This window comes from Pleurodeles waltl, chromosome 1_2 (genome assembly GCF_031143425.1).
Source record: "Pleurodeles waltl isolate 20211129_DDA chromosome 1_2, aPleWal1.hap1.20221129, whole genome shotgun sequence".
Lineage (NCBI taxonomy): Eukaryota > Metazoa > Chordata > Amphibia > Caudata > Salamandridae > Pleurodeles > Pleurodeles waltl.
Window position 1 is genome coordinate 1,306,411,957 of NC_090437.1, and position 25,495 is coordinate 1,306,437,451.

Sequence of the window (25,495 nt, forward strand, 5' to 3'; positions counted from 1 at the left end):
CACTTTCAACTCTCACGCATGCAGTTCTTCAGATACCTCCAACTCCGACATGCCCTGGGCAAGCACTTGTCCTGCACGGACTGTGTGCCGGAATACAGTCCACTAGTGGCTAAGCTGCTAATGGGAGCCCTGGCGAAAAAAGGGGTATCCCAAATCTACACGTTGTTAATTAAAAACGCTCCAGGCAAACTAAACCATATCAGGGACAAATGGGAGGGCTGGTTGGGACCCATTGAGGAGGCCGACTGTGTGGAAGTGCTAATGGTACCCAGAATACTGGCGGTGTCTGCAAGACTGCGCACAGTGCAGCTATACCTTTTGCATGGGGAATACTTTTCTCCTGACCGGCTATATCAGGCCGGTCTTCGCCCCTCTACTCAGTGTCCACGGTCTGCATACTTCTTTCATATGGTCTGGTCATGCCCCCTAATACAGGTGTACTGGGGAAGATAAATTACCAATTGAATGTAGTGCTGGGGAGGGAGCAAAAGAATTCCCCAAAACTGGTCCTGCTAGGCACAATGGAGGAGTTGGAAGGAACAAGAGCCAATCATACGTTTGTTTGTGCTGCCATGCTAGTGGCCAAGAGAGATACTGCAGCCATCTGGAACTTTCCCAATGGACCATTCCTTCAGAAATGGAGGCATGGAGCTGACTAGATTGTAAGTCAAGAAAAATCGGTCTATGAGGCAAGGGGCTGTCCCCACAAGCATGCAAAGGTGTGGGGGAAATGGTTGGATCTTCTCCCGTGAACAAAAAAAGACTGTTTTTCTACTACATAATAATGTTGTTGATCTGTCATATCGTTAAAGGATATTGTCATTGTAAGAATGACTCTTAGCTAGCTGCGCCAGGCCTTACCTGTGCAATATTTTTCTTTCCTCTTCTTCTTCCTTCTTTCCCTTTCTTTCAACAAAACCAATAAAAATTGTTTATAAAAAAAAAAATGTTAGCTACTGACTGGCAAAAGCTTGAGAACAAAATGAAGATTTAGCTTCCAGGGACTTCCAGCAGGGTAAAGCTAACTTTCTAAAAGTTACTTTTCCATAATATCTAGAAAAAAACGACTTCACTATTGAATTGGATTTGTAATAACTATAAAAAATAATCGCTGAGCTACAGTATTCGTATTTAACATTACATCACAGTCTTATAAATACTTAAAAGGAGGGTTTTGGGCCTATCAAAAGGGGTTATTTTGACAGGTTGAATTTGCATGTTAAACCTGCACAGCCAGGCTACTTGTGGCAGGCCTGCAGTCCTCCTGTTAATATACTTCTGCCTTATGTTGCGATATATACACAACTAGCAGCATAGTTAGGCGTGCCCCTTGCACTATGCGTGATTTTGCTTACTATCAGCAAATACAAAATAAGTTATTTTAAATATCACGGAAAGTCTTCTCTGGGAATTTAACTCATAAAAATGACTATCCTTGTTCTGAAAGTAATATTTGATATATATTGCTACAGGGGGTAACACATTGCTACCCATGATCTGCTAGAAACAATGATGTTTTGGTGGATCAGAAGACAGAATGTGTGGACTAGGATGTTCAATGATTCAAAACACCTAGAACGTACTCCAAGTCTTAATAATTTTTTTTTTTTTTACAGATATATGTCTAGCACGCTGTGCATTAGGCAACAAAACTGATGACTGAGAAAAGATACACTTTCCTGAATCAAAACGAAAAATTGGGTGTGGAAGATACAGTACGATTTTGAACTTGGTAAAAACTTGTTCTATCATTTGTCCTTTCATGGTGTTGGTCACATTATGAATAAACATTGAGATCAATACTTCTCTTTCAACAGGATAATTGAGACTTTGATGGGTTTTGGATTGGGTGGATTCTTAGACTCATTTTCTTCACTGTATAGGGTAAGGCCATCTTCTTATGATTTGATGTGGCCTTGTATCAGTTTCTGTGCATGACTGGTTGCGGTTGGAGGTATTATAAAGTTTGTAAGATATTGCATCTATTTCCAACTGATGTTAACGTTTTTCCTATTCATGGACGGGTGCTGTTCACATTATACGGCCTGATTAGTACCATGTCTGCTGGCTTGGGTTACATGTGGAAACATGCAATGTACGTTATCAATTGATGCATGACTACCTTTCTGTGAAGGTGTTTGCTATTGTAGCCTCCAGTTGGTGTACAATTATTAGAAATGTAACAGATAGAAAGACAGTTATGCAGATTTTAATTGCTTCTATCCCCGAAGCAATTCAGTGGATAAATTATTCAAGAATGAAGCAAGTGTACGCAAAAAAAACTTTTCGTTTAATAGGAATAAAGAGGTTTTGAATAAATGTGAAATATGAAAGATTTATCAAGGATGCATTAATATTATTCTGGATCACTTACTCCATATACACTTGCCAGTAAGCTGGTAGAAAGTATATGAATGATAGCATGCCACATCTCAAATACTCAGCTGGCATCATCAAGAAAAGTAATATTTATAACAACTGTATCAAAGACTATACAAACAGTGTTTACTGTGTTCTTGAACTTGATCCGACTTTAAGGAGGGGTCCACCACCACTGCTACCCTATTTGTTAATGTTCCGCCTCACCAGTTTCGGGGGGGGGGGGAGGCGCAACACTTGGGCGACAGATGCTTCTGGGGGGAAGTATGGGGTGGGGCGGGAGTTGGGGGGCATGGGAGATTTAGCCTAGTTTCAAAGGCAAAAGTTATGGTTCCTACGTTACAGACACATACAAGCTTTCCAGGCAAGGCACAGAGCAGAAACATTAGAAACATCATTTTTTTGACAACGACCCACATTGGCGATGACACAGGTGAGATAGGAACCCTCTGTTATCCCAAGGCCCAGAGACAGGTAACACTGACAGACACCACAAGACGCTACCAAATACTCACCTACCATGACTCAAACACAAGTAATCTCATGGAACGTTAACGGCCTCCTAGATAAAATTAAACGTACCGCAGTGTTCACCTTCATACACCGACATAAACCCGAAATACTCCTGCTACAAGAGACACACCTCCTGGGAGAATTTGCTCCTTCTTGACCCGCAGGGGCTTCGACAGGGTATATACCATACCGGATTCGTTTGCGGATCTCGGGGGTGACCATACTGCTACACAGCAGTTTCCCCCTGACAGACATCCAAGTCCAGAGGGACTGACAGGGACGATACATAGCCATCACTGGCAAAATCGATGGAATCACGACTAACATAATCAGTGCTTATGTTCCCCCGTCACTGGTTCGGAGAACACTTGATGATCTCACTAAACTACTCGCCGACCTTCCACCCGGGCGTACGTTAATAGGGGGAGACTTTAATGTAACCCCAAACCCGGCGTTAGACGTTGCCGGCCCGATCTCGATACACAGACAAACAGCAGCAACGGGAATCACGGGCTGGCTTTCCGCAACGGGGCTATGTGATGCCTGGCGGACGTGGCACCCAAGAAGGCGACAATTTACCCACACGTCGGCAGCCCACGGATCACACACTAGAATCGACCTGTGTTGCTCCCAGCGTAGACTGCACAGCTCTCTCTTATATAGAGATATTGGCCAGGGGAGTCTCTGATCATGCCCCACTTCGGTTTATCATGGGTCACGCCCGATCTCAATCCCATCCCATGTGGCGTATGAACGCATGGTATCTCCAAGACAGGTCTTACACTGAACAACTGCAGCAGACATTGCAGGACTACTTTGCACTAAACGACGGGTCGGTGGCCTCGGCAAACACTTTATGGGCGGCGGGTAAGGCAGTATTAAGGGGTACTGCCAAGGACTTAGTACAGAGACAAGAACACGCACAAACCCACCATATTGAACAGTTGGAACTCCGAGCAATGAAGCTTGAAAACCAAAACATAACAGACCCAAATGACAGAATGAAACGGCAGCTAATCCTAATCCGGGAAGAGATCCGGGACCAGTCCCTAGGGGCCGCGAAACACTTATGGCGAGCCACCACAGCGAGGGTCTATGGGAGGGGGGGAGGGAGGGAACAAATCCGGGAAAATGCTATACTGGCTGGTGTCACACCACCACACCTCCAGAATAATCCCCGAAATTCATGATGGGGATGGGAATCCTGTGGTAAAACACCTGGAAATAGCAAACGCCTTCGCTAAGTATTACCAAACACTCTATCAAAAGTCTGTCCTGGTCGACCTGAAACAGGCTCAATGTATGCTTGACGAGGTTCCCCTTCCACGACTACCCATAGCGGAAATACAAATCCTAGACGAAACTATCAATGAGGAAGAGATACGAACCGCCATATCGACTCTAAGCGCCAGGAAAACACCAGGGCCCGACGGGTTCCCCTCCGAATACTATAAAACCCTCAGGAGGAAGTAACATCGTATCTGCTAAGACTTTATGCAGAGGTTGGAAGGGATGGATCCTTCCCCCAAGAACTAGATACTGCCACCATCGTGGTACTCCCCAGGTCCCAACCTCCCTCACTAAACTGTGCTGACTATAGACCGATATCACTGATCAACACTGAAGTTAAAATTTTTGCCACCATCCTCGCTAATCGCTTAAAGAGGGTCCTGCCACAACTGATCCACCCAGACCAATGTGGATTCATGGCCAACCGCAGTACTCGACACTGTATCCGTCGCATACATGTGGCACTGGCTGAACACCACCGACTACACAAAGACCTTGCCCTCCTACTTAAAGATTTTGAGAAGGCCTTCGACTCGGTGGACTGGGGCTTTCTCTCCCTGGTGCTACACCGGGCGGGAGTGGGTCCAAGATTCTACAGTCTAGTTCAGACACTATATGCCAACCCCACAGCACGAGTACAGGTAAATGGAACTCTATCTTCAGCGTTCGAGGTTCGACGGGGCACACAACAAGGATGCCCCTTGTCTCCCCTCTTGTTTGTCTTGGCCATCGAGCCACTGGCCCAGATGATCAGAAAGGACCCGGTGTACCGTGGGTGGAAATGGGGCCACTCCCAGGAGGAGAGAATAGCACTATACGCTGGTAACGTTCTGCTATACATGGAGGACCCTAACACGACAGGCTCCACGCAGCCTCTGTCTTCTACGACGCTATGAACGGGCATCGGGACTGAGGGTGAACCCCACTAAGTCAATGCTGGTCCCACTGGCGAGTTCACGTGATTGCTTTGATTGGCAGGACTCGATACCGCTGCGCCGGCTCAGCTTCAAATATCTGGGAGTTTGGGTATCCACCCTACCCGAGCTGGCATGGGCCAAGAACCTGACACCACTATTAAACAGCATCAAGTCTGATCTACAGAGATGGCAAACCCTACCCCTAAATGTAATGGGCCGGGTAGCCCTTTTCAAAATGATGGTCTTGCCAAGGCTCCTATATATCCTTCAGAACTTCCCCCTGCCGATCCTCCGCTCCTGGTTTAGAACTCTCGAAAACACTACGGGCCAATTTCTGTGGAAGGGCACCAGACACAGAGTAGCGACCCATCACTGTAAGAGAGGTACATATGACGGAGGTCTGGCGGCCTCAGATCCCTACCTGTACTATTTAGCCACTCAACTGATAGTGATTCACAACTGGTTCAACAGGGTATGGGGAGACCCGGCGTACCGAGTGGAACTTGAGAGCATGGGGTTCGCACGTATCTTGGGAATACTATATGGGGAGCCTCTCCCACAGGGCATGGGGGAGGCGACCAGAACAGTCTTTCTGGCATGGTGTGCAGCCTTGAGATACACTCAGTGGAACGCCACTATTACACACCAGACCCCATTATAGGCAGGGAGATGGCTAAGTGCAACATCATCATTAGAGGGATTCGCAGATTGGGACCGGTTGGGCATCTCCTTGGTGGGCGACGTGTGGAAAGGGGAGACCATGAAGTCTTTCCACGACATGCAAGTAGACTTCCAATTAGTCCAAACACAGTTCTTCAAATACCTCCAGCTCAGACATGCCCTGAAGATTCACCTACCATCCACCAACCTCCTACCGGAATTTAGTCCCCTTGAGACAAAACTACTCATGGGCAACCTGATGGGGAAGGGTGTCTCCCAAATATACGAACTGTTAATCAACAACTCCCCTGGAAGCCTGAACTCCACCAGAATAAAATGGGAATCATGGGTGGGAGCCTTAGAGGGAGTGGAGGGAGGCCCTGATGGCGCCCAGGGAACTGGCAGTGTCGGCCGGACTCCGCACCAGTGTCGGCCGGACTCCGCACCATCCAATTCTACTACTTACACAGAGCGTACCTATCACCATCTAGACTATACCGGGCGGACTTGCGCCCCTCTGCCCAATGCCTACGGTGTGGGAGAGGCCCTGCTCACTTTTTTCACATGGTATGGTCCTGTAACGTGATACAGATATACTGGGGCGGGGTACTCCAGGAGATCGGATCCACCCTGGGGCGGGAGATTCAGAGATCTGCTAAATTGGCCCTACTGGGGGTAATGGAGGCGATGGGAGGTCCAAGGGCGAAGCGAGCAATGGCTGCCACGGCCATGTTGGTCGCCAAAAGAGACATTGCCGCCACCTGGATCTCTCCTGAGGGCCCATCAGTTTGAAAGTGGCGGAGGGGTGTAGACTGGTGCGCCAATCAAGAGAAGGTGGTGTACGAATCTAGAGGCTGCCCACAGAAATTTGAGAAAATTTGGGGGGATGGATGGTCATATGACCATAAAGCGGGGGAAAGACACAAACACGAAAGTGGTAATGGAACTTACACTGAATGTTATTGCTGATCCATACTTAAGTTCAAATTCTCTACTGTGGTGGTCTGTCATTAAAATGTATTACCCTGTAATTGCTCACTGCTATGCCTACCTGCTTTATCTAAAGTTATTTTCTATACTTTATAAAACAATAACATTTATTTATCAAAAAAAGAAAAGTAATATTCTGGAATAAATATTGTTGGTGGTTATTAGTCATGCACGTCTGCATAAGGAGAACTGTTTTTTTCTTCTACACGTAGAGATGATTTTGGGAAATGTAATGCTGATCTGACAACACTTAACATAGAATCTGTGTGGATTTAGTTTGCAATAGGATAGAATAGCTATGATTGGGGCATTTTCATAAGGAACATATGAGGCCATTTTCTCAAATGAATTTGCCAACATTAAACACCATTTCCTATAGTTATTGCTGGGAAGAAAGCTCCAAAGTCTATCCCTGTACTTTTGCTCTAGAAATCTGATTCCTCTGTGAATTTTATAAGAGGAGAGGAGCGGATATGGGAATAGGATGCATGGTCTTTGAGCTCCACATTCAGCTCAAGGTAAAGTTTGGTACATTTAAGTTTTCTTTGCAAGGATAAGTAATTCCACAATTTGGAAAACGTGGAACTTGCTTCAGCTAAGATAGAGACAGGAGAGCGCACATTACCACCATGCTGATCGGAGCATCCAAGCAGAAAAAACTGACCAGCCTCGGGAAGCTAAGCCCATCCTGTTACCTGGGCTACCCCATACACTGCCTGCACCATGTCGCTGCCATTGGGCACCCTGCTGCGAACACTGGTGATTCCCCGCAGCTGCTCCCACACTGCTGAGCCAATCAAGGTAGCAGGTGGGGACAGCCAAAGGAAGACGGAGCAGTCCATCTGCATCGCCTTTGGGGCTTGTCACTGACCCTTTGTTGTGCTGAGGGCTAAGCTCTGCGGTGCTTGGTGGCTGCTGAGTGGCCAAACTCCTGACACAGAGTCCGGTGACCTGTTTCGGGTTCTTTGCTTTATTCAGTCTATACGCCCAGAACATCAACCAGCAATTCTTTTCTATTTTCCCTCCCTGAAACATCACCACAACCTTATCTTTCCTGCTAGGCAGCAGGGGAGACTAACGTATAGCGGACACAAATCTGGATAGGATGCTTCCCCAATAAATGCTGCATCTACGTTTTTGTGCCAGTGGATGTGCGAATGGGGGTTGATGGATTTATGGCATGAATACAATCTGACACTCTGGGAATACCTCATTATTCAGACATGAATGGTCTATATATCAGACAGGATAAAATGTTGTGCAATCAGCTCTTGCAGGATAAAGTACTACACCTACAAAACCTGGTGAGATGCACTAACAACAGAACCCTGGCAATACTGACTCTCGGGTGGGATTCCCCACAGCCACCTATTCCCTGCAAGAAGTTGAATGCTGCTGACTTGGAAGACCCCATTTTTTATACTCCTTGTCCACCGCTCTCTGTAACAACATCACCGAAAACACTGACATTGTGTCTTCGGTGTTGAACGAGTGGGAGGTGACGCTGGGCCATTTTATAGCCATATTGGTGGGGGTACGAGCCCAACTGCTTCATGAAATAGTAGAAGAGGACGAACTTGCAAACCTTGTCGGATCCCAGTCACAAGTCCTCTTATCACCTTCTGAGTCACACTATCTACACACAAACTGCGATTGATACCACATTTCAGGACTGTTATGCCTCCCTCGATGATGATTGCTATATGCAGATGATATGATACTGTTCCTACATAAAGAATGCCTCGATATAGAGGGGGCCTGCATGGCGCTGGGGCGCTTTGGTACAGTCTGGGCTTCAGGCGAACTGTGGCAATTCAAATGCATTTCACCTGAATGCTCCAACCACCAATGATAACCGCCACCCCCCCCCCCCCCTCCCAAATTGGTAAAGTGATCTATTGGAAACCTCACACAATTCTGTATCCGGGAATACAAACAAGCAACCCTGGAGTTCCTTAGGGAATGTATCTCCTTCTGGACAACCTTTCTACCATCTGTCATGGGCTGTATAGCCCTGGCAAAAAGTGGTCATGTTACAGAACCTAGAGTACTTCTTCGCCACTCTGCCCAAATTGATCCCTCAAGTTGTTTTCCGGGAGACTGACAGCTTGCTCCTCGTGCTGGTATGGGGATTTGAGCAGCACGTACGCTCCCTCGCCTCCCTTTGGAGGGCGGGGTGGCTGCCCCGATTTCATGCTGTATTATTTGACCCTGCTGATACTCTGGGCTGCGTGATGGAGGATGGTGCGATGGGGAGCCTCCTTGCCACCAGATGCAGACCCTCTCATGATCCTCCGTCTCCTACAGGGGCTGCATGGCACTGCTGGAACATTTAACTTACCACATTCATGCATGCTTGGAACACGGCACTGCAGCGCACCCAAGCCCCAGTTCCCTATGCAAAGGGACTCCCAAATACTGCCTTGGCAGTTCTGCAGTGCAATTAGGGCGCCCTTCGAGAGTGGGAGGAGGCTGGATTGACCACCATGGGAGGCCTCTTCGAGAGCTGGTCGACAAGTTCGATTCCCTCCTCCCTCTCATTTCTTACTCTATGGAGCGGTTAGGGCCACGATGCTAGTGGAAGGAAATTAGTGAGCCGGTACCACACCTGTGTCACCGATCATCTACACTACAGCCAGGAAAGTACGAGCTATCTCCTTACTTTACACAGTGCTACATCTGCCTAACAAAATCAGTTTTTAGGGCCTACATGACTGCTGAGTGCGTGACTAAAGTATCCCACTCTCAGCCAAGGATTGCAGCTCTATACTAGAATCTGTCCCCCGCCCCGGACATTGTGGAAAGCTAGATTTAGGCTCACACAATACTATTACCTGCAATGCGTATACATTACTTCCAAACAAATTAACGCTATATTCCCAACGGTGCAGTCTACCTGCCCGTGTTGTACCACAGAGGTGGCAGATTTCTACCACAAAGTGTGGAGCTGTCCCATTCTGTTGCACTATTGGGACACTGTGACTAGATACACAGAGCTAGGCACTGGCCATACTATCCTGAAAACGCTGGCTTTCTGCCTATTAGGACTCTTCCTAAGCCCCACCCAAAAGTGATCACTTCTAGGTTCATAGCTTTAACCTCTTCGCTGCCAGGCCTTTTCCCTCTCAGGTGGCAAGCCTTTTTTTGGCTATTTGGGGCAGTTCGTGCTTAGGCCCTCATAACATTTTGTCCATAAAAGCTACCCACGCCAAATTTGCGTCCTTTTTTTCCAACATCCTAGGGATTCTAGAGGTACCCAGAGTTTGTGGGTTCCCCTGAAGGAGACCAATAAAAACAGCGAAAATGTTGTGTTTTTTTTTTGTTTTAAAGGGAAAAAAGGGCTGGAGAAGGCGGCTTGTGTTTTTTTTCACCGGAAAATTGCATCAACAAAGGGTTTGCAGTGCTAAAATCACCATCTTCCCAGCTTTCAAGAACAGGCAGACTTGATTCAGAAAACCCAATTTTTCAACACAATTTTTGCATTTTACTGGAACACACCCCATTTTTACGATTTTTTTGTGCTTTCAGCCTCCTTCCAGTTTGAAACCAATGCTGGATCCCGGAAAGCTAAACATTTCTGGAAAGTAGACAAAATTCTGAATTCAGCAAGGGGTAATTTGTGTAGATCCTACAAGGGTTTCCTACAGAAAATAACAGCTGAAATGAAAACATATTGAAATTGAGGTGAAAAAACCCAGCCATTTTTCTCCACGTTTTACTCTTTTTCCTGTGATGTCAGATTTTTGAAAGCAATATACTGTTACATCTGCTGGGCTCTTCTGGTTGCAGAGGTATATAGAGTTTGTAGGTTCATCAAGAACCCTAGGTACCCAGAGCCAATAAATGAGCTGCACCTTACAATGGGTTTTCATTCTATACCGGGTATACAGCAATTTATTTGCTGAAATATAAAGAGTGAAAAATAGGTATCATGAAAACCTTTGTATTTCTAAAATGGGCACAAGATAAGGTGTTGCGAAGCAGTGTTTATTTGCACATCTCTGAATTCCGGGGTGCCCATACTAGCATGTGAATTATAGGGCATTTCTCAAATAGACATCTTTTTTACACACTGTCTTACATTTGGAAGGGAAAAATGTAGAGAAAGACAAGGGGCAAAAACACTTGTTTTGCTATTCTGTGTTCCCCCAAGCCTCCTGATAAAAATTGTATCTCACTTGTGTGGGTAGGCCTAATGCTTGTGACAGGAAACACAACATGGACACATCACATTTTTACATTGAAATCTGACGTGTTTTTTTGCAAAGTGCCTAGCTGTGGATTTTGGCTGCTAGCTCAGCTGGCACCTAGGGAAACCTACGAAACCTGCGCATTTTTGAAAACTAGACACCTAGGAGAATCCAAGATGGGGTAACTTGTGGGGCTTTCACCAGGTTCTATTACCCAGAATCCATTGTAAACCTCAAAATTTGGCCCAAAAAAACACTTTTTCTTCACATCTCGGTGACAGAAAGTTCTGGAATCTGAGAGGAGCCACAAATTTCCTTCCACCCAGCATTCCCCCAAGTCTCCAGATACAAATGGTACCTCACTTGTGTGGGTAGACCTAGTGCCTGCGACAGGAAATGCCCCAAAACACAATATGGACACCACATTTTCCCAAAGAAAACAGAGCTGCTTTTTGCAAAGGGCCGCCCTGTGGATTTTGGCCTCTAGCTCAGCTGGCACCTAGGGAAACCTACCAAACCTGTGCATTTTTGAAAAGTAGACACCTAGAGGAATCCAAGATGGGGTGACTTGTGGGGCTGTCACCAGGTTCTGTTGCCCAGAATCCTTTGCAAACCTCAAAATGTAGCCAAAAAACACCTTTTCCTCACATTTCTGTGACAGAAATTCTGGAATCTGAGAGGAGCCTCCAAGTTCCTCCAAGTCTCCTGATAAGAATGGTACCTCACTTGTGTGGGTAGGCCTAGTGCTCGCGACAGGAAATGCCCCAAAACACTATCTGGACACATCAAAATTATCAAATACAAAACTACCTGTTTTTGCAAAGTGGGGGGTGGATGGGCTGGGCTCAGCAGCCATCTAGGGAAACCTACCAAACCCAGACATTTCTGAAAACTAGACTCCTGAGGGAGCCCAGGGAGGTGTGACTTGCTTGGATCCACCAATGTTTTTTTCCCCCCAGAATTCTCAGCAAACCTCAAATTTAGCTAAAAAAAAAAAATCAAATTTTTCCCACATTTCTGTGTGGGATCACCGCAATGGGACACATTTCCTACCACTCAACATTCCCCTCAGTCTCCTGGTAAAAATGATACCTCACTTGTGAAGTTCGGCCAGAAATGACCTAAAAATAATTTGGCCCCCCGGGAGCTACCCTTGCCGAAGGAGTCGCTCCCCACACATTAAAAAATAATAATGAACAAAAAAGAATATCATCCCTGGTGTTGTGGTTTTCTGCCCCTTCCCCCTCCCCGGGGCAGACAGGCCTGATTATATTAGGCTGATCTGCCCCCAGAGGGGGCAGAAATGGCCTAAAAATAATATGGCACCCTGGGGAGTGGCTGTTGACTAAGGGGCCGCTCCCCTTATTGAAATGTACAGAAAAAAAAAAAAATCCCTGGTGTCTAGTGGGCATATCTGCTGTCTGATCACACCACAATCGGGCAGCAGATGTGCTGTGAGACACATGAAAGGAAAAGAAAGGTCTTTCCTTTCATGTCTCTCCCGCCACACCTGTGGGGTGTGGGAGGGAGATCCACGGTGGGATTGTCCAGCGCTCCCCCGTGGGCCGGGCGCAGGACGAGCTGGTCTTGTCCCAGGCACACAACAACTATATGCCTGGACTAGACCAGCTCTCCCGGGGCACCCAATAGGTTAACATTGGTCCTGGCCCTCCGCCAGACTGCACTGTCTTGGAAGGCCCCAGCCTCCTGCAATGGCGAGTGGAACTTCTCAAATGGGAAGAATGTGAGGGTGATGCCTTGAGAGTAGAGATAAGGCACAGTCTCTGATCCCTGGATGTTGCACTGGAATGGGACACCATACTGACTGAGTGCTATCGTTTAAATGGCTCTTACAGGATACAGACCCCTTCAAGGATCAAAGAAGAGGATTTCGACTGAGTCTGCTCCCCTCCTGCTATAGGACTATATGGTTCCATCACAATCTCGCAGGCGCTGCCATCAACTCCCCTCCCCACACCCGGGCTCAGAGCGATAGCACTAAATCTCTCCCTGGAATGTAATGTATCCTAGTTTCACTATGTCCCACATAACAGGTGACTTGTGTTTTGGACTTCCTGCTCATTATGTTTGGTTAACATTGATTTTCTCGCTCCAGACCGTGAAATCCGCTGACTCTGCCACTAATCTGATGTGTTTCTGGAAGGCCTCTATTAACAACTTGGTCAACTGTACTTGTTTGTTGCGGGCCCCCCACCTCCAGTCATTGGATGATGTGTCTTGGCACTCTAGTAACTCGTTATATGAGGAAGGGTTGGGAGTGTTAAACTGAGATTTCTAATGTATGTACTGTGTCTCATAACACTGGAAAATCGTTAAAGTTTGCTTTAAAAATGTAAGAAGCAAGAGATTTTTATGTAAACTACTGATTTTGAAATGTTATGCTGCTCTATAAATAAATAAGCAGGTTGCTGCCTAGGTTAATACATCAGGTTAATGTAGTTATATCAGAGTGAGAGTTGCAATGGAAAACTTACTTACTTTCTGTAACACCATATCTGGTAGAGACTATATGCTTACCTTTGAATTCTGTTCAGGCGTCAGATTGGATCGGGAAGATCAGTACCCTGCATGCTGTTAGGTGGCGTTGATCAGCTCTGCATCTATCATCGTCTACGCCAGATAGGACGTTTAGGGATCCTATATAGGCGCCTCATGGTACGCTGACGTCCGATCCTTTTCACAACTTTCCACGCCAGAAGCGCAGAGCCATGAAGAACACTGACCACTGGTGTGTCAAAACTAAAGCCCTGAAAGGGGAGCCCCTGCCCCTAGAAATCAGTTCTCAAAGCGGGGAGGATGGGTGTATTGGTGTAGAAAAGTGGCCTTTTTGGCATGGTCAATACCACTTTTTGCTCGCTGGTACTAAGTTTTTTCGACTGAGGGGCAACTGGCTCCCTGTAAACAGGTCCCTAGTGACAGAGCTCTTTCCCTAAAAAATGGTAACAATATGTACAATTGGCACACTTTTCTACCTGTGCAAATCCCTAGTAAGTGGTACGCCTGGTACCTATGGCATGGGTGGGGGAGAGGATTTTTAAGAGCTGCAGCAAATATTATGCCACCCTCAGGGTTGAAACAAGGTGCACACAGCTGCCATTGCAGTCTTCGTGTCCTGGTGCAAGCCAGGCGAAAACACAGCATGGCCCACACATTGTGTGCCATGTCACCAGCACTGCATCTAAATATATTTAAGGCCTTGGAGCCCTATGGCAGGGTGCATTATATCTGCACAAGCAGATATGTCACTGTGATCCGCAGCCCCATTTCTGAGCACTGCAAGTCAACAGGGAAGCCATCTTAAGACATGTGCTGGATACTCATCATCACGAGTGACACAGTCATATAATGGCTTCACTGAAACCTTCGGTGTTTGGCATCAAACATCTCATCTTAATAAATCTAGGCTGATGCCAGCCTCAGATTTATTATGACATGCACCTAGAGGTGCCCCTTGAACCTCACTAGTCTCGGAGTGTGTTGGCTGACTGGTCTCGACCAGCCTCCCACCATAGACAGGTTTCTGACCCCCTCGGGGGTGACAGCGTGTACTCTCAGAGGTCAGAAACAAAGCCAGAGAGGGGTGTTGTCATCTACTCCAGCAGGATGGCTAGCAGATCTACATACAAAGGCCAAGGGCTTCAAAGGCCCTTCTGCTTTTGGTATGCAACCCCTGGCTCCCTTAGCCCTCTGTGTAGCCACCCCCTTCCCTAAGGTTCATTTGTCACCAGGACAGACTGGAAAATTAGTCGGTAGGCAGGTACCACTTTTGGGCCAGCCACACCCCTATGGTGGGCTACCCAAAGTTGACACTTGAGGAAGGGTTCCACCATCTTGTTTTGGTTTGGGACTAGGCCCTTCTTTGTTGGAGATATGACCACTCCCCACAGGAAGTAGTCATATAGGGGGTGTAGGCACCCCAAGGGTATGTAGCCCTTTGGCTACTACCCTACACACCCTTAAATGCCCCTCAATTAAGTATTTAGATGCCCCTTCCCCCAACACCGGAGGACCGACTTGTTGGACTGAAGAAGAAGGAACAGAAGAGCCACGCAAAACAAGAACTGAGGAGCAGCAACTGACTTGTCCCCAAATCCCACCAGCTTGCTTGCTGTCCTCGACAACTGCACCAAAGACGTCTCACCCTTCAGATGTTCTGCCTCCAAAAGCCTGGGAGGACTGCCAGCACTTCTAAAAGTAACCAGCCTCTCCCATGGAATAGCGGAGCCGCTGCTCTGCAGGGGCCAAAGAAGATTCACAAGGACTCCAGACCGCCAAAACCTGACACCAGACAGCACCACTGCACCCCTGCCTCCTAGACTGAGTTGAAGTGGGCCAAAAGTGCCAGCGTGGTCCCCAGAGCCTTGGGTTTGCCAACAGTGGACTTCCCGGTGTTGCCCTGCAGCCTCTTTGTCCAGGTCCCCTCTACTGCGACTGCCTCCGCTGATGAAAACCCGACACCTTTTCACCCAGCCACCGTGACCCAAGGAGAAGAGGACCAACGGTGTCCCTACGTCCCTGAGCATCCTGCGAGCTGAGCCCCCTGTTGGTTCACCCGTACTGCCCCAATTATCCCCCCCCCCCCCCAACACAACCTCTCCTTGCAGCCTCTTTTCCCAGGACTGTTTCCCAATGAAACCAGCGGGGCACCTGGCGCAGAAAAGTACCTCTTCACCTGGGCATCCCTCAGCCTCCAGAGGTGATTGGATGGTTCTGCCATGGACCTTACCCAGTACTTACCTTAACAACAGAAGTTGGGTCCTGTAAGTCACTACTGAATAACCGTATGTAATATATGTGTTTTTCTCCAAAGGATTGCATTAACACATTAGAGACATTTCAAGTAAATTGCCTGTGTTCTTCATAAGTGCACCAGTATTAATTCTTGTAAAAGTATTCTGGTGTTGAAACATGAAATCAACAAAGTAATTCATTTTCTAACAATTGGTCTCGAGTTCCTTCTTGAGTGTGTGTCTTATTTATTGCCTCTGTAAGTACAACAAATCCTTAGCAACACCCTCTGATAAGACTAACTCAGTGGTTCCCAACCTTTTGGACCCCCACTTTATCATTACTGGAACCCGGGGCCCCCCACTGAATCATTATTGGAATCTGGGGACCCCCCCTACTGAGTCATTACTGAAAGCTGGAGACCTAATTTGTTAATATTACTTAATTTTCTAACCAGTTGTGGACCCCCTGAAGAGGCTTCGCGGACCCCCAGGGGTCCACAGACCACAGGTTGGGAACCACTGGACTAACTGCTTGCTCACACTATCACAAAAGAGAGCTTTTGGAATTGTCATTTTTAACCCTGTAAACCAATAAGGGTCGCCTGGACTATCATAGTGTCCCCATACATTCGGTACACTACATAGGTAGCCAGCATTCTACAGCCAGTAAGGCATCTACACTGAGATATAGTCTCTGGTCGTTACCAAAGGTAAGTAACGTTTCCAACTGATACAGACTTCTAGCTGCAGATTGCTTATCCTTGAACAGATACCCAAGCGATAGTTCAGACTAGAAAGTCCTGCAGGACCGAATGGGCAAAGTACCCGTCCCTACGGACCAGACTGTCCAGGCAGTAGTATTTGGTAAATGTGCAGATAAGCCCATGCTGCCACCTGAAAGATGTCAAGGACTGGAATTCCACATGTTAACGAAGTGGTCGCAGCTTTAGCTCAGGTAGAATGTGCACGCAAACCCTCAGGGGGTTGCTTTTTGGCAGTGCGTAGCAGATCTTGATGCAGAGTACAACCCATTTGGTGATGGTTTGCTTCTGCACTGCCTGACCTTTCCTCGCACCCACATACTCTATGAAGAGGTGGTTATCCACCCGGAACTCTTTTGTACAATCAAGGTAGAATGCCAGAGCTCTTTTTGGTCCAGGTGGTGGAGTCTCTTCTTCCTTAGAAGGATGTAGGGGTGCATAAAAAGTAGGCAAGGTGAAGGATTGGCCTACATGAAAGGGTGTGACCATTTTTGGCAGAAAAGAGACCCTAATGCAAAGCACCACTTTGTAAGGATAGGTAGAAAGGTAGGTCGGATTAGATGATAATTCCTGCAGCTCACTCACCCTGCAGGCAGAAGTGTTCGCCACAAGGAAGGCAATTTTCAAAGTGATATGCTTGAGTGGACAATTGTGAAGAGGCTTGAAAGGAGTGCACATCAGAAAGGGGAAAACCAAACTGAGATCCCATTGTGGAATAAGGAATAGGGATGGAGGAAAAAGATTTGTAAAACCATTGGGGAACCTATGTACAATAAACAACGAAGGTTGATCCGGCAACCTTAAAAAAGCAAAAATAGGGGACAAATATCCCAGAGCAGAAGAGCCCTTGGGGCATGGGAAGGAATAAACAAGAGGACCTCAGGGAGAGGGGCAGAAAGGGGGTCAAAAGACTTGTCTGTGCACCATGTCACAAATTTCTTCCAACAACATGCATATACCGTTTTGGTGGTGGGACACCTGTCTGCCAAGATTACGTTACAGACTTCAGGAGAAAGGTCAAAAGTTGTCAACTGCTACCACGCAATCTCCATACAAGAAGGCAGAGAGTGGACAGATTTGTGTGCAGAACCCTCCCCTGTTGCTGCTGCAGAAGATCCTCCTGAAGGAACAGTCTGATCGGAGGATCGATGGACATGCTCAGCAGCTCAGGATACTAAACTCTCCGTGCCCAGTCCAGAGCCACAAGGGTTGCTTGGGCCTGGTCATTCCTGATCTTCTTGAGAACTCTGGGTAGGATTGGTATGGGTAAAAAAGCATACAGGAGGCCTGAATGCCACTCGAGATGAAAAGTATCTCCGACCGATTGCTGCCCTGCAAACGTTAATGAGCAAAACTGCTGACATTGCACGTTCTCTGCGGAGGAGAACAGATCTAACCAAGGCTCTCCCCACTGCTGAAAGAGGTCTTGCGCCACCTCGGGATGGAGACGCCAAGCTAGACTGGCTAGGCATTGTCGGCTGGGCAGAGAGCCCGCCAGATGAGGAACGAAAGGCTTTTAATGCCAGTCAGAGCCCACAAGCTCCAATAAGTTGATACGGAGGCCTGTTTTGCCCATAGTCCAAAAGCCTCTGATCCACCTCTCCCAGCTGGCTGCCCCATCCCAGGAGTGACACACGTCACTACTGTCAAATCTGGGTGGGGAAGGAAGAAAGATCTGTCTCTGACTCAATCGCGGTTCGTTAACCACCACTGCAGATCTTTTGCAGTTCCGTCCGAGATCTGGACCGGACAGATTCCACTGATGCTGTGCCCACTGGAAATTTTAGGTCCCACTGCAGAGCCTGCATGTGTCAGCAGCCTCAGTCATTCTCACTGAAATCCAGGACAGAGGCTGAAACATCAGTATCATAGCCTGAATATCCTGGACTCGCTGCTCGGGAGAATACGCCCGAAAACTGCACTGTGTCCAGAGCACCTCAGAATAAAGGGAGCGTATGAAAGGGAGTCGGTGTTACTTAGACATGTTTATAGTGAACCCCAGCGAATGCAGGAGGTCTGCCATAGGGAAGACGACTGCCTGGGGTGAGCTTGCCTTCAACAGCCAGTCTTTGAGATAGGGAAAGCCTGAAACCCCTGATCTCTGCAGATGAACTGCAACCACCGCCATCACCATGGTGATACCTGTGCGGCGCCAAAGAGGAGCATTGTGAACTGAAAGTGATCTTGGCCTACCATGAACCGCAGGTTACGTCTGTGGGCAGACAGGACGGGGATTTGAAAATAAGTGTCCTGCAAGTCCAGCGCTACCATCCAGTCTCCTGGTTTCAGGGCAGATGGAACCCGAGCCAATGTGATCATCCTGAACGTCCTCTTGAGGAAAAGATTGAGGGACCGAAAGTCTAGGATAGGGTGAAGACCCTTTTTGGGAACCAGAAAGCAGGGGGAACAGCAACCAGAGTCTACTTTTGGCACTGGGACCCTCTCTATGGCTCCTTGGGCCAAGAGAGCCGTAACTTTCTCACAGAGATGGGACAAATGATCCTCTGTCATTTGATCGTAGGGTGGTGGCATAGTTCTTGGGTAGTCTCGAAGGGGAGGGAGTATCCCCTTTGGACTATCTGCAAAACCCACCTGTCTGGCGTAATGGATTACCAGCAGAGGAGGTGATGATGAATCCTGCTGCCAAATGGGGGTGGGAAGGTTAGTCAGACTAGGAAGGTTTAGAGGCTGCTGCAGATGGGGGAGCAGTGGACTGATCAGATCGCTGATCACCTGATCCATGAGCTTGGTGGGTCCCACGCCCTCTGCCACGCAGAGGCTGGGAATGGACACAGTTGGAGACCCCTTCCGTAGCCATGAAAGGGGCAAAAGGCAGACTGGGGGGCTGTGGGGCCACCATGAGGCCCCAGGACCTGGCTGTAGCCCAGAGATTCTTGAAGCATTTGAGCGCTGAGCCTGCCTTGTCTCCTAAGAGACGGGTGCAGTCAAAGGGCATGTTCATCAAAGAAGCCTGGACATCTCCTGAAAAGCAAGACGTACTGAGCCAGGTGTGGCGCCTCAGGGCCACTGTCGATGAAACAGCTCTGCCTAGCGAGTTGGTCGTGTCCAGTTTGTAAACTTTGCTGTGTATCTCCCATTGGCAACAGCCTGAGAGAGTACAGCCCGGGCCGCCTCCAGCACCTGTATCAGCACTTGCACAACTGTGTCCCAAAGCATGTGGGAATAACGGCCTAAAAAGCATGCGGTGTTCACGGACTATAATGCAAGACTGGTGAAAGAAAAAAACTTCTTCCCAAGTGAATCTTTTGGATTCAGTATCCGGGGGAGAGAAAGGGAACGTGCCCATGGAGGTAGAGGCTTGGACCACCAAGCTCTCAGGGGAGGGGTGTTGTGTCAAGAAACTCTGGTCCCCAGGTGTGGGGTGATGGCAGCGGGCAACCGTCCTGTTCACGGAAGCCTATGTGCTGGGTTTGGACCAGGTATCCGGTAGGACATCAGTGATGGCCTCATCGAACAGGAGCAGGGGTTCTGACGTGGAAGCTCCTGGTTGCAGTACCTCTGTCAAGAGATTAGTCTTGACAACCACAAAGGGCAGATGAAGGTCCAGGACCTCAGCCACCCTCCTCACCACCAAAGCATAAGAAGCTCCCTCCTCAATAGCCACCGTAGTGGAAGAAAGCATGACAATATTTGGAGAAGTATCCAGTCCGCTGGCTTCTCCCAATTCTTCATGCCAGTCCATTTCTTCTTGGGGCTGGTATTCTAAAGGGTCCAGCGACTTCTCCCATTCACCACCAAAGCCTAGCCCAAAGAAAAAGGGCTCAGGATCCGATTGAGGAGGCAAAGATCCTGCCAGTGCCAGAGTCGTACACCGCCCATCCGGCTCTGTGTTGGAATCGGCAATTACAATTGCGATGGTGACGCGAGTGGCACCAGGAGCATCAACGTGGGGAAAGGTCGAGGTGATACGACTGGCGCTGGTCAAGATCCAGGACTGGATCCCTGGGAGCCCCTCATATGCAAGGCTGAAGCTGCCAACACAGAACCCAAAGGGACCCCCTCCGACTCCACAAAGCCCAAAGGAGCTCCAGCGGAGTCGGGCTGCCCAAAATTGAGGTGCATGGCCTCATATTACTCTCCAAGTTGGGCAGGTGTCACTCTAGCTCCCGGAAACTCAGGGAGGTGCGGAGTCGGCCCAGGCTTCTCATAACGAGACCTAGAGCATCAGCGCTTCCTCATCTCGTCAGTCAACGGACGAGGAGAAGTCAAAGAGTGCTTCGACTTCTTAGATTTTTTTCTTGTTCCTCGACTTACCTGATTGTTCCGAGGACATGGACAAGAACAACTTCTGACTCCAAAACCGATTCTGGGACCTTCCTCATGACTGGGATCTCGTCTTGTGCGGAGTTGAGCACTGGGCTGCCATCAGCTTCTGGGACCTCTCCCTCAAAACCTTCAGATGCATGGCCCAGCACTCGGAGTACGACTTCAGGTTGTGATTGCCCTCCAGTCAAGAAAGAGACACGATGTGTGAATCCACGACATGGACACTACCCAATAACAGGATCCACAGGGCTTGAATCCCGTCTTTCTAGAAGACATCCTCAACGCACCAGGAGTAAAACTTGAAAAAACTTAGATAAAAAGTGTAAAAATGCTAGTCGAAAATCGGCTAGGTGATAGCTCTCCTCAGATCAGAGCTTAGCTGGGCCGGGGAAAAAAAAAATAACGTCCGCGTGCCGGGTGGTGCCGTCACAGGACCCACAACGTCATATCCGTCTCGGACGCTGCCGCTGACAGATGCAGAGCCGATCTACGCAACCTAACGGCACACAGAGGTACTGCTCACAAAAATCTTCCGTCTCCAGTCTGACGCCTAGGGAGAATTCAAAGGTAAGGAATCTGCAGCTAGAAGTCTCTATCAGATATTATATTTAAATATGATTTAAATCATTTGCCACTAGGCATTACATAGGTAAATCTACCTGTGAGAACTTCTGAAAGAAGCAGTGTTGTAGAAGCTAACTAGATCAAGCCACTGCCATTCCTGAGCAATTTATTAGTGGTCATAACCTTTGCTGGTTTTATCTTTGGAAATTCCAGTGACTACATATTTTTGTTGCAAATTGGGCTTTTACCTTCTTCAAGCTTTTGTTCTGATTATTTTATAGTTTTAAAACTCTGTCATTTGTGAACAATAAAAGCAGATCATTTTGATGAGGGGAAACTTAATCTGCTTTTTCAGAAAGGTGTGTGCTTCACTTGCCAAAGACGATTTCCAGAACACACTAATACTTCCATTGAAATGCGAAGTAGGGCAAGCCTGTATAGCTCGACACTGCCGGCTCCGACAGCCACTTCTTTCAGCTTTACATGACGTGTAATGTTTCCTGCCTTGTTTGGCTACCTCATTAGATTCTTGGACCAAATAGCCCAAAATGTGAATCCCTTGGGACGTCCGAGTTGGCCATGTCTAGAGTAAAGGGATAGAAGGGGAGAGGAGAATGGATTTGTGTCTTACGTTCACATTCCCTGACGTCCAAGTTGAACTGCTGCAAGGCCCCAAGAGTAATCTGCCTTACTTCGGTTTCCAGCAGTAACTGCATCAGTGACGTGGATAAGTGTTTGCAGGCTGACATGCACGCCGTCTGGGCCACTTTTCCCTGGAAAAAGAGAAGGAAGGTATCAAGGCACAAGTCTACCAAAGGTCAAGGCAGTTATTCAAATTTCAGCTGGAACATAACATTACAGAAAGACAGAAATATTCTTCGATGTTGAGGACCGAAATCACTACCCATTTTACCGGTAATTAACATTTAATATTCAAGCACCTAGAGAAGATGGATCATGTGTTGCTTGCAGCCATAATACATAGAGGTTACAGACCATACATTGCAGGTATACATGCACCCAGTCAGTAAATGACGCGAGATGAAACGTGCGCGTGATAGCCGAATTACAGAAACTCGTGAGCTGGTTCAAGATGACATGTTTGAAAGTTAAACGGGGTGAGATGAAAGGAAAAACAGATCTGTGAGCAATCAAAACAGATCTATCACACATACTGCGAGAAGAAGCTTCCATTTTTCATGGAAACTAGTATTACTCCACGTGTATTTATTTAGCTTCAGAGCTTGCAAAGCACCAACCCTGCCCTAAAGGTTGTCAAGAGGGCAGTTCCGCAGGAAACCCAGAAATACAGAGATTAAAATACATTGGTGCTATCATTTGACGTGGAAGTTAACAGAGGTGAAATGTAAGATAGAGTAAAGAAAGTTGCCAACTGGGGAAAGATACCGTGGTCCGTGTTGTTATAACATGCTCCCCAAGCTTCACACAGCCGATCCTGCATCTCACAGAAGTGTAATAAGCATAGACCTTCTGCTCTATCCTCTCACTGACTGAAGGCTTCCCCATCTCAGTCCCCTCGGCTATGACTCTGTCCTTGCCGCCGTGCCCACTTAACTTGGGATTCATTTACCAGGATTTTCTATGAAAAGGGACCACCCATTATGTAATCGCCTTTTAATGCCCCGCATTAAAACTAAATCAACTGCAACGAGTGTAGCTTGTTCTAAAGTATCTAGAGCACGTTTTGAGCGCTAAACAGAATAAGTGATGAGGATGAAAGCTAACACTGCATGTGCTCCTTCTGTGGGAGATCTTAATGCATTAACCCTTTCTCGAGTCTTCCCTTCTGCAAATGCTTCCTTAAAATTGAATGCTGAGAGACCTTTTTCTTAGACATAGATTGAAGCTAAAAGGGCGGCATTCGAGCACGCCTGAAGCTCTGTCTGGATAGGTGATTGTACACCACCACCCTCAGTCAATGTAATACTTTATTTAAATCCACATTACTTACCAGCACTCGGAGCACAGAGGGTTTTATTGATATGCCCCTACATGTAACTTAACACTAGTTAATCCAATATAGCTCGCACCTTCCCGCCAAGAGAAGTCCCCAAAGAAGTGGGAAGTAATCTAGAACAGAGTGAGGTAATGCGCCCCTTCTGTAACCAATCAGAAGCCAATCGCAAGTGGCCCAGATTGTCCTGACAAGTAACTTACTGCTTCTAAATCCACCTAGGTGTACTGGCTTCAGCTGGCCAAAGGCCTCTCCAAAGTGGTCTAATTAGGGCCACGAATCATCAGAAAAATGCTCTGAATTCCTAGGCCATCACCCACCAAGTGTTTCAAGCAAGCCTCACACAGCAATCTCTATACCATCTCAGCAAACATGACACCCACATACAGCAATGCCAGACAGAACAATCACTTTCCCCAACACCACCACCATCAAATGCAAAGTATACACACAAACCACACCTCATGTTTATCAGCACTGAGTCCACAGCAATACATAAAGCTGACAACACAAACCATAATTGGATGCCCTCTTCATAAAAGAAAGTGCACAATCTGCCACCTCCATATACACCTCTGACATCTTTATTTCATCAGAATCAAGTATTGCTGACTGTCCACACAAAGCAGGAGCTGGCATTGCAATGACCCACAAATCCACATGGCAGTTTGCCATTAAGATACGGTCCAGTCAGTCACTGGAACTCCTCACCTTTCATTTGCATCTGTCTACAGCAGAGATCTTCAAACTGGGGGCCTCAAGTGATCCCGGGAAGGGGGGGGGGGGGGGGGGGGGGGGCGAGGGGCACCACCCTCTTGCCAAAATAAACATTTTACAGATAACAGTTTTAAGCAGACGCATGTTATTGTATTGTTATAAAGGTAACAGTACTTAACTGGAATGTTTCAATAGATCTAGCCATCTTTAAACATTGCAATCTTTATTGGGGGGGGGGGCGGGGTGGGGTCGGGCAAGGATTTTTATTTTCCAACTGTGGGGGCACAGCATAAAAAAGTCTGGAGACCACTGGTCTACAGTATAGATGGCCACACTCACCTTCTCTACAGGCTCCCAGAGAGACAGTTTACCCTTCTGCACCAGACTCTTTGACCTCACCATCACCACTTCAACTTACTATTTAAGCAACATCTCTCACAACCAAGTAACAGGAATCCGTATCCTTCTGAACACTGCTGATATGCACATCTCACTTTTGACCCAAAGCAAAGGCAACACGCTTGCCCAGATCGGCTTCTTTATGGCCACCTTGCCACAAAGACTCAGGTCCTTGAACACCCAGGAGCTCACAGACGAATAATTAGTGCAAAACATGTAGTTATTAACAATCAGATACATTCTACTGCACACACAGACAACTCACTGCTGCAGCAGAACTATACTACTAAACTGCCATCATCAAAGGATCCACCACCATAATCCATCTCTAGGAAATTACTCTTCTCTCGTAGGGGATTTCCATGATAGTCATAAGCACTGAATAGTTCCGCGCGCCTGCGGGGACCCCGGAGCACTGATGTGAAGTATATTCTTAAGTGCAAATACCAGCCCTTTGAAAAGGTCTGTCAAAAAAACCCACTTAAGAATAACATTGTGCAGCCTATGTGAACAGCTACACAGGCCAAATTGTTGAAAAGAAAAACAGCTGTAGTGTAAATTTACGTTCAAATACCTATTTATTTTAGAAATGTAATAACAAATACATTCTCATACTTTATCTACACCTCTCATGAGAATAAAACAATGCAGGGCAGTGTAGCCCATAGGCTGCCATTATACAGAATGTAAATAGAGCTGTGCCTTTAACGCCTTTGGTGCGGGCGTCGGCCACTGGCCGACGCCCACACACCCTCCCTGGTGCGGGTCACGACCAGTGGCCGACACCAGGGAGGGGGTTTAAAAATCCTCCGGTGCAATGCACCGGAGGATTTTTTTTTTTTTTTTTACGTTAGGAGACGCGGAAGAGCTTCCGCGTCTCCATCCCACCCCCCTCCCGCCCCCTTATGACGTCAGCGCGCCGCGAGGCGCGCTGACGTCACAGTTTTTCCCCACCGGAGAAGGAGAGAAGCAGGTAAGCGTTCTCTCTTTTTCCGGTGGGGAAAAAAAGGCCAAAACGGCCTCCCCAGATGCCAGGGAGGCATCGATGGAAAGGGGAGGCTCTCCCCTTTCCATCGATGCCTACCTGGCACCGTTTCCAGGC

The 25,495-nt window shown here is 47.5% G+C and overlaps 1 protein-coding gene and 1 long non-coding RNA gene across 3 annotated transcripts in view; one reads left to right on the top strand and one right to left on the bottom strand.

Moving 5' to 3' along the window:
- The window catches only part of LOC138296256 (uncharacterized), a 47,361-nt gene extending 45,022 nt beyond the window's left edge, over positions 1 to 2,339 (top strand). Inside the window, exon 4 of the long non-coding RNA XR_011203797.1 lies at positions 1,617 to 2,339. This is a non-coding gene — a long non-coding RNA (uncharacterized lncRNA). The remainder of the gene's footprint in view (positions 1 to 1,616) is intronic.
- EXOC6B (exocyst complex component 6B) overlaps positions 1 to 25,495 on the bottom strand; it is a 1,319,737-nt gene that overhangs the window by 491,060 nt on the left and 803,182 nt on the right. For both annotated transcript variants that reach the window (XM_069205590.1, XM_069205592.1), the window contains exon 19: positions 21,934 to 22,075. In XM_069205590.1, the coding sequence (XP_069061691.1) occupies positions 21,934 to 22,075 (142 nt within the window). The remainder of the gene's footprint in view (positions 1 to 21,933; positions 22,076 to 25,495) is intronic.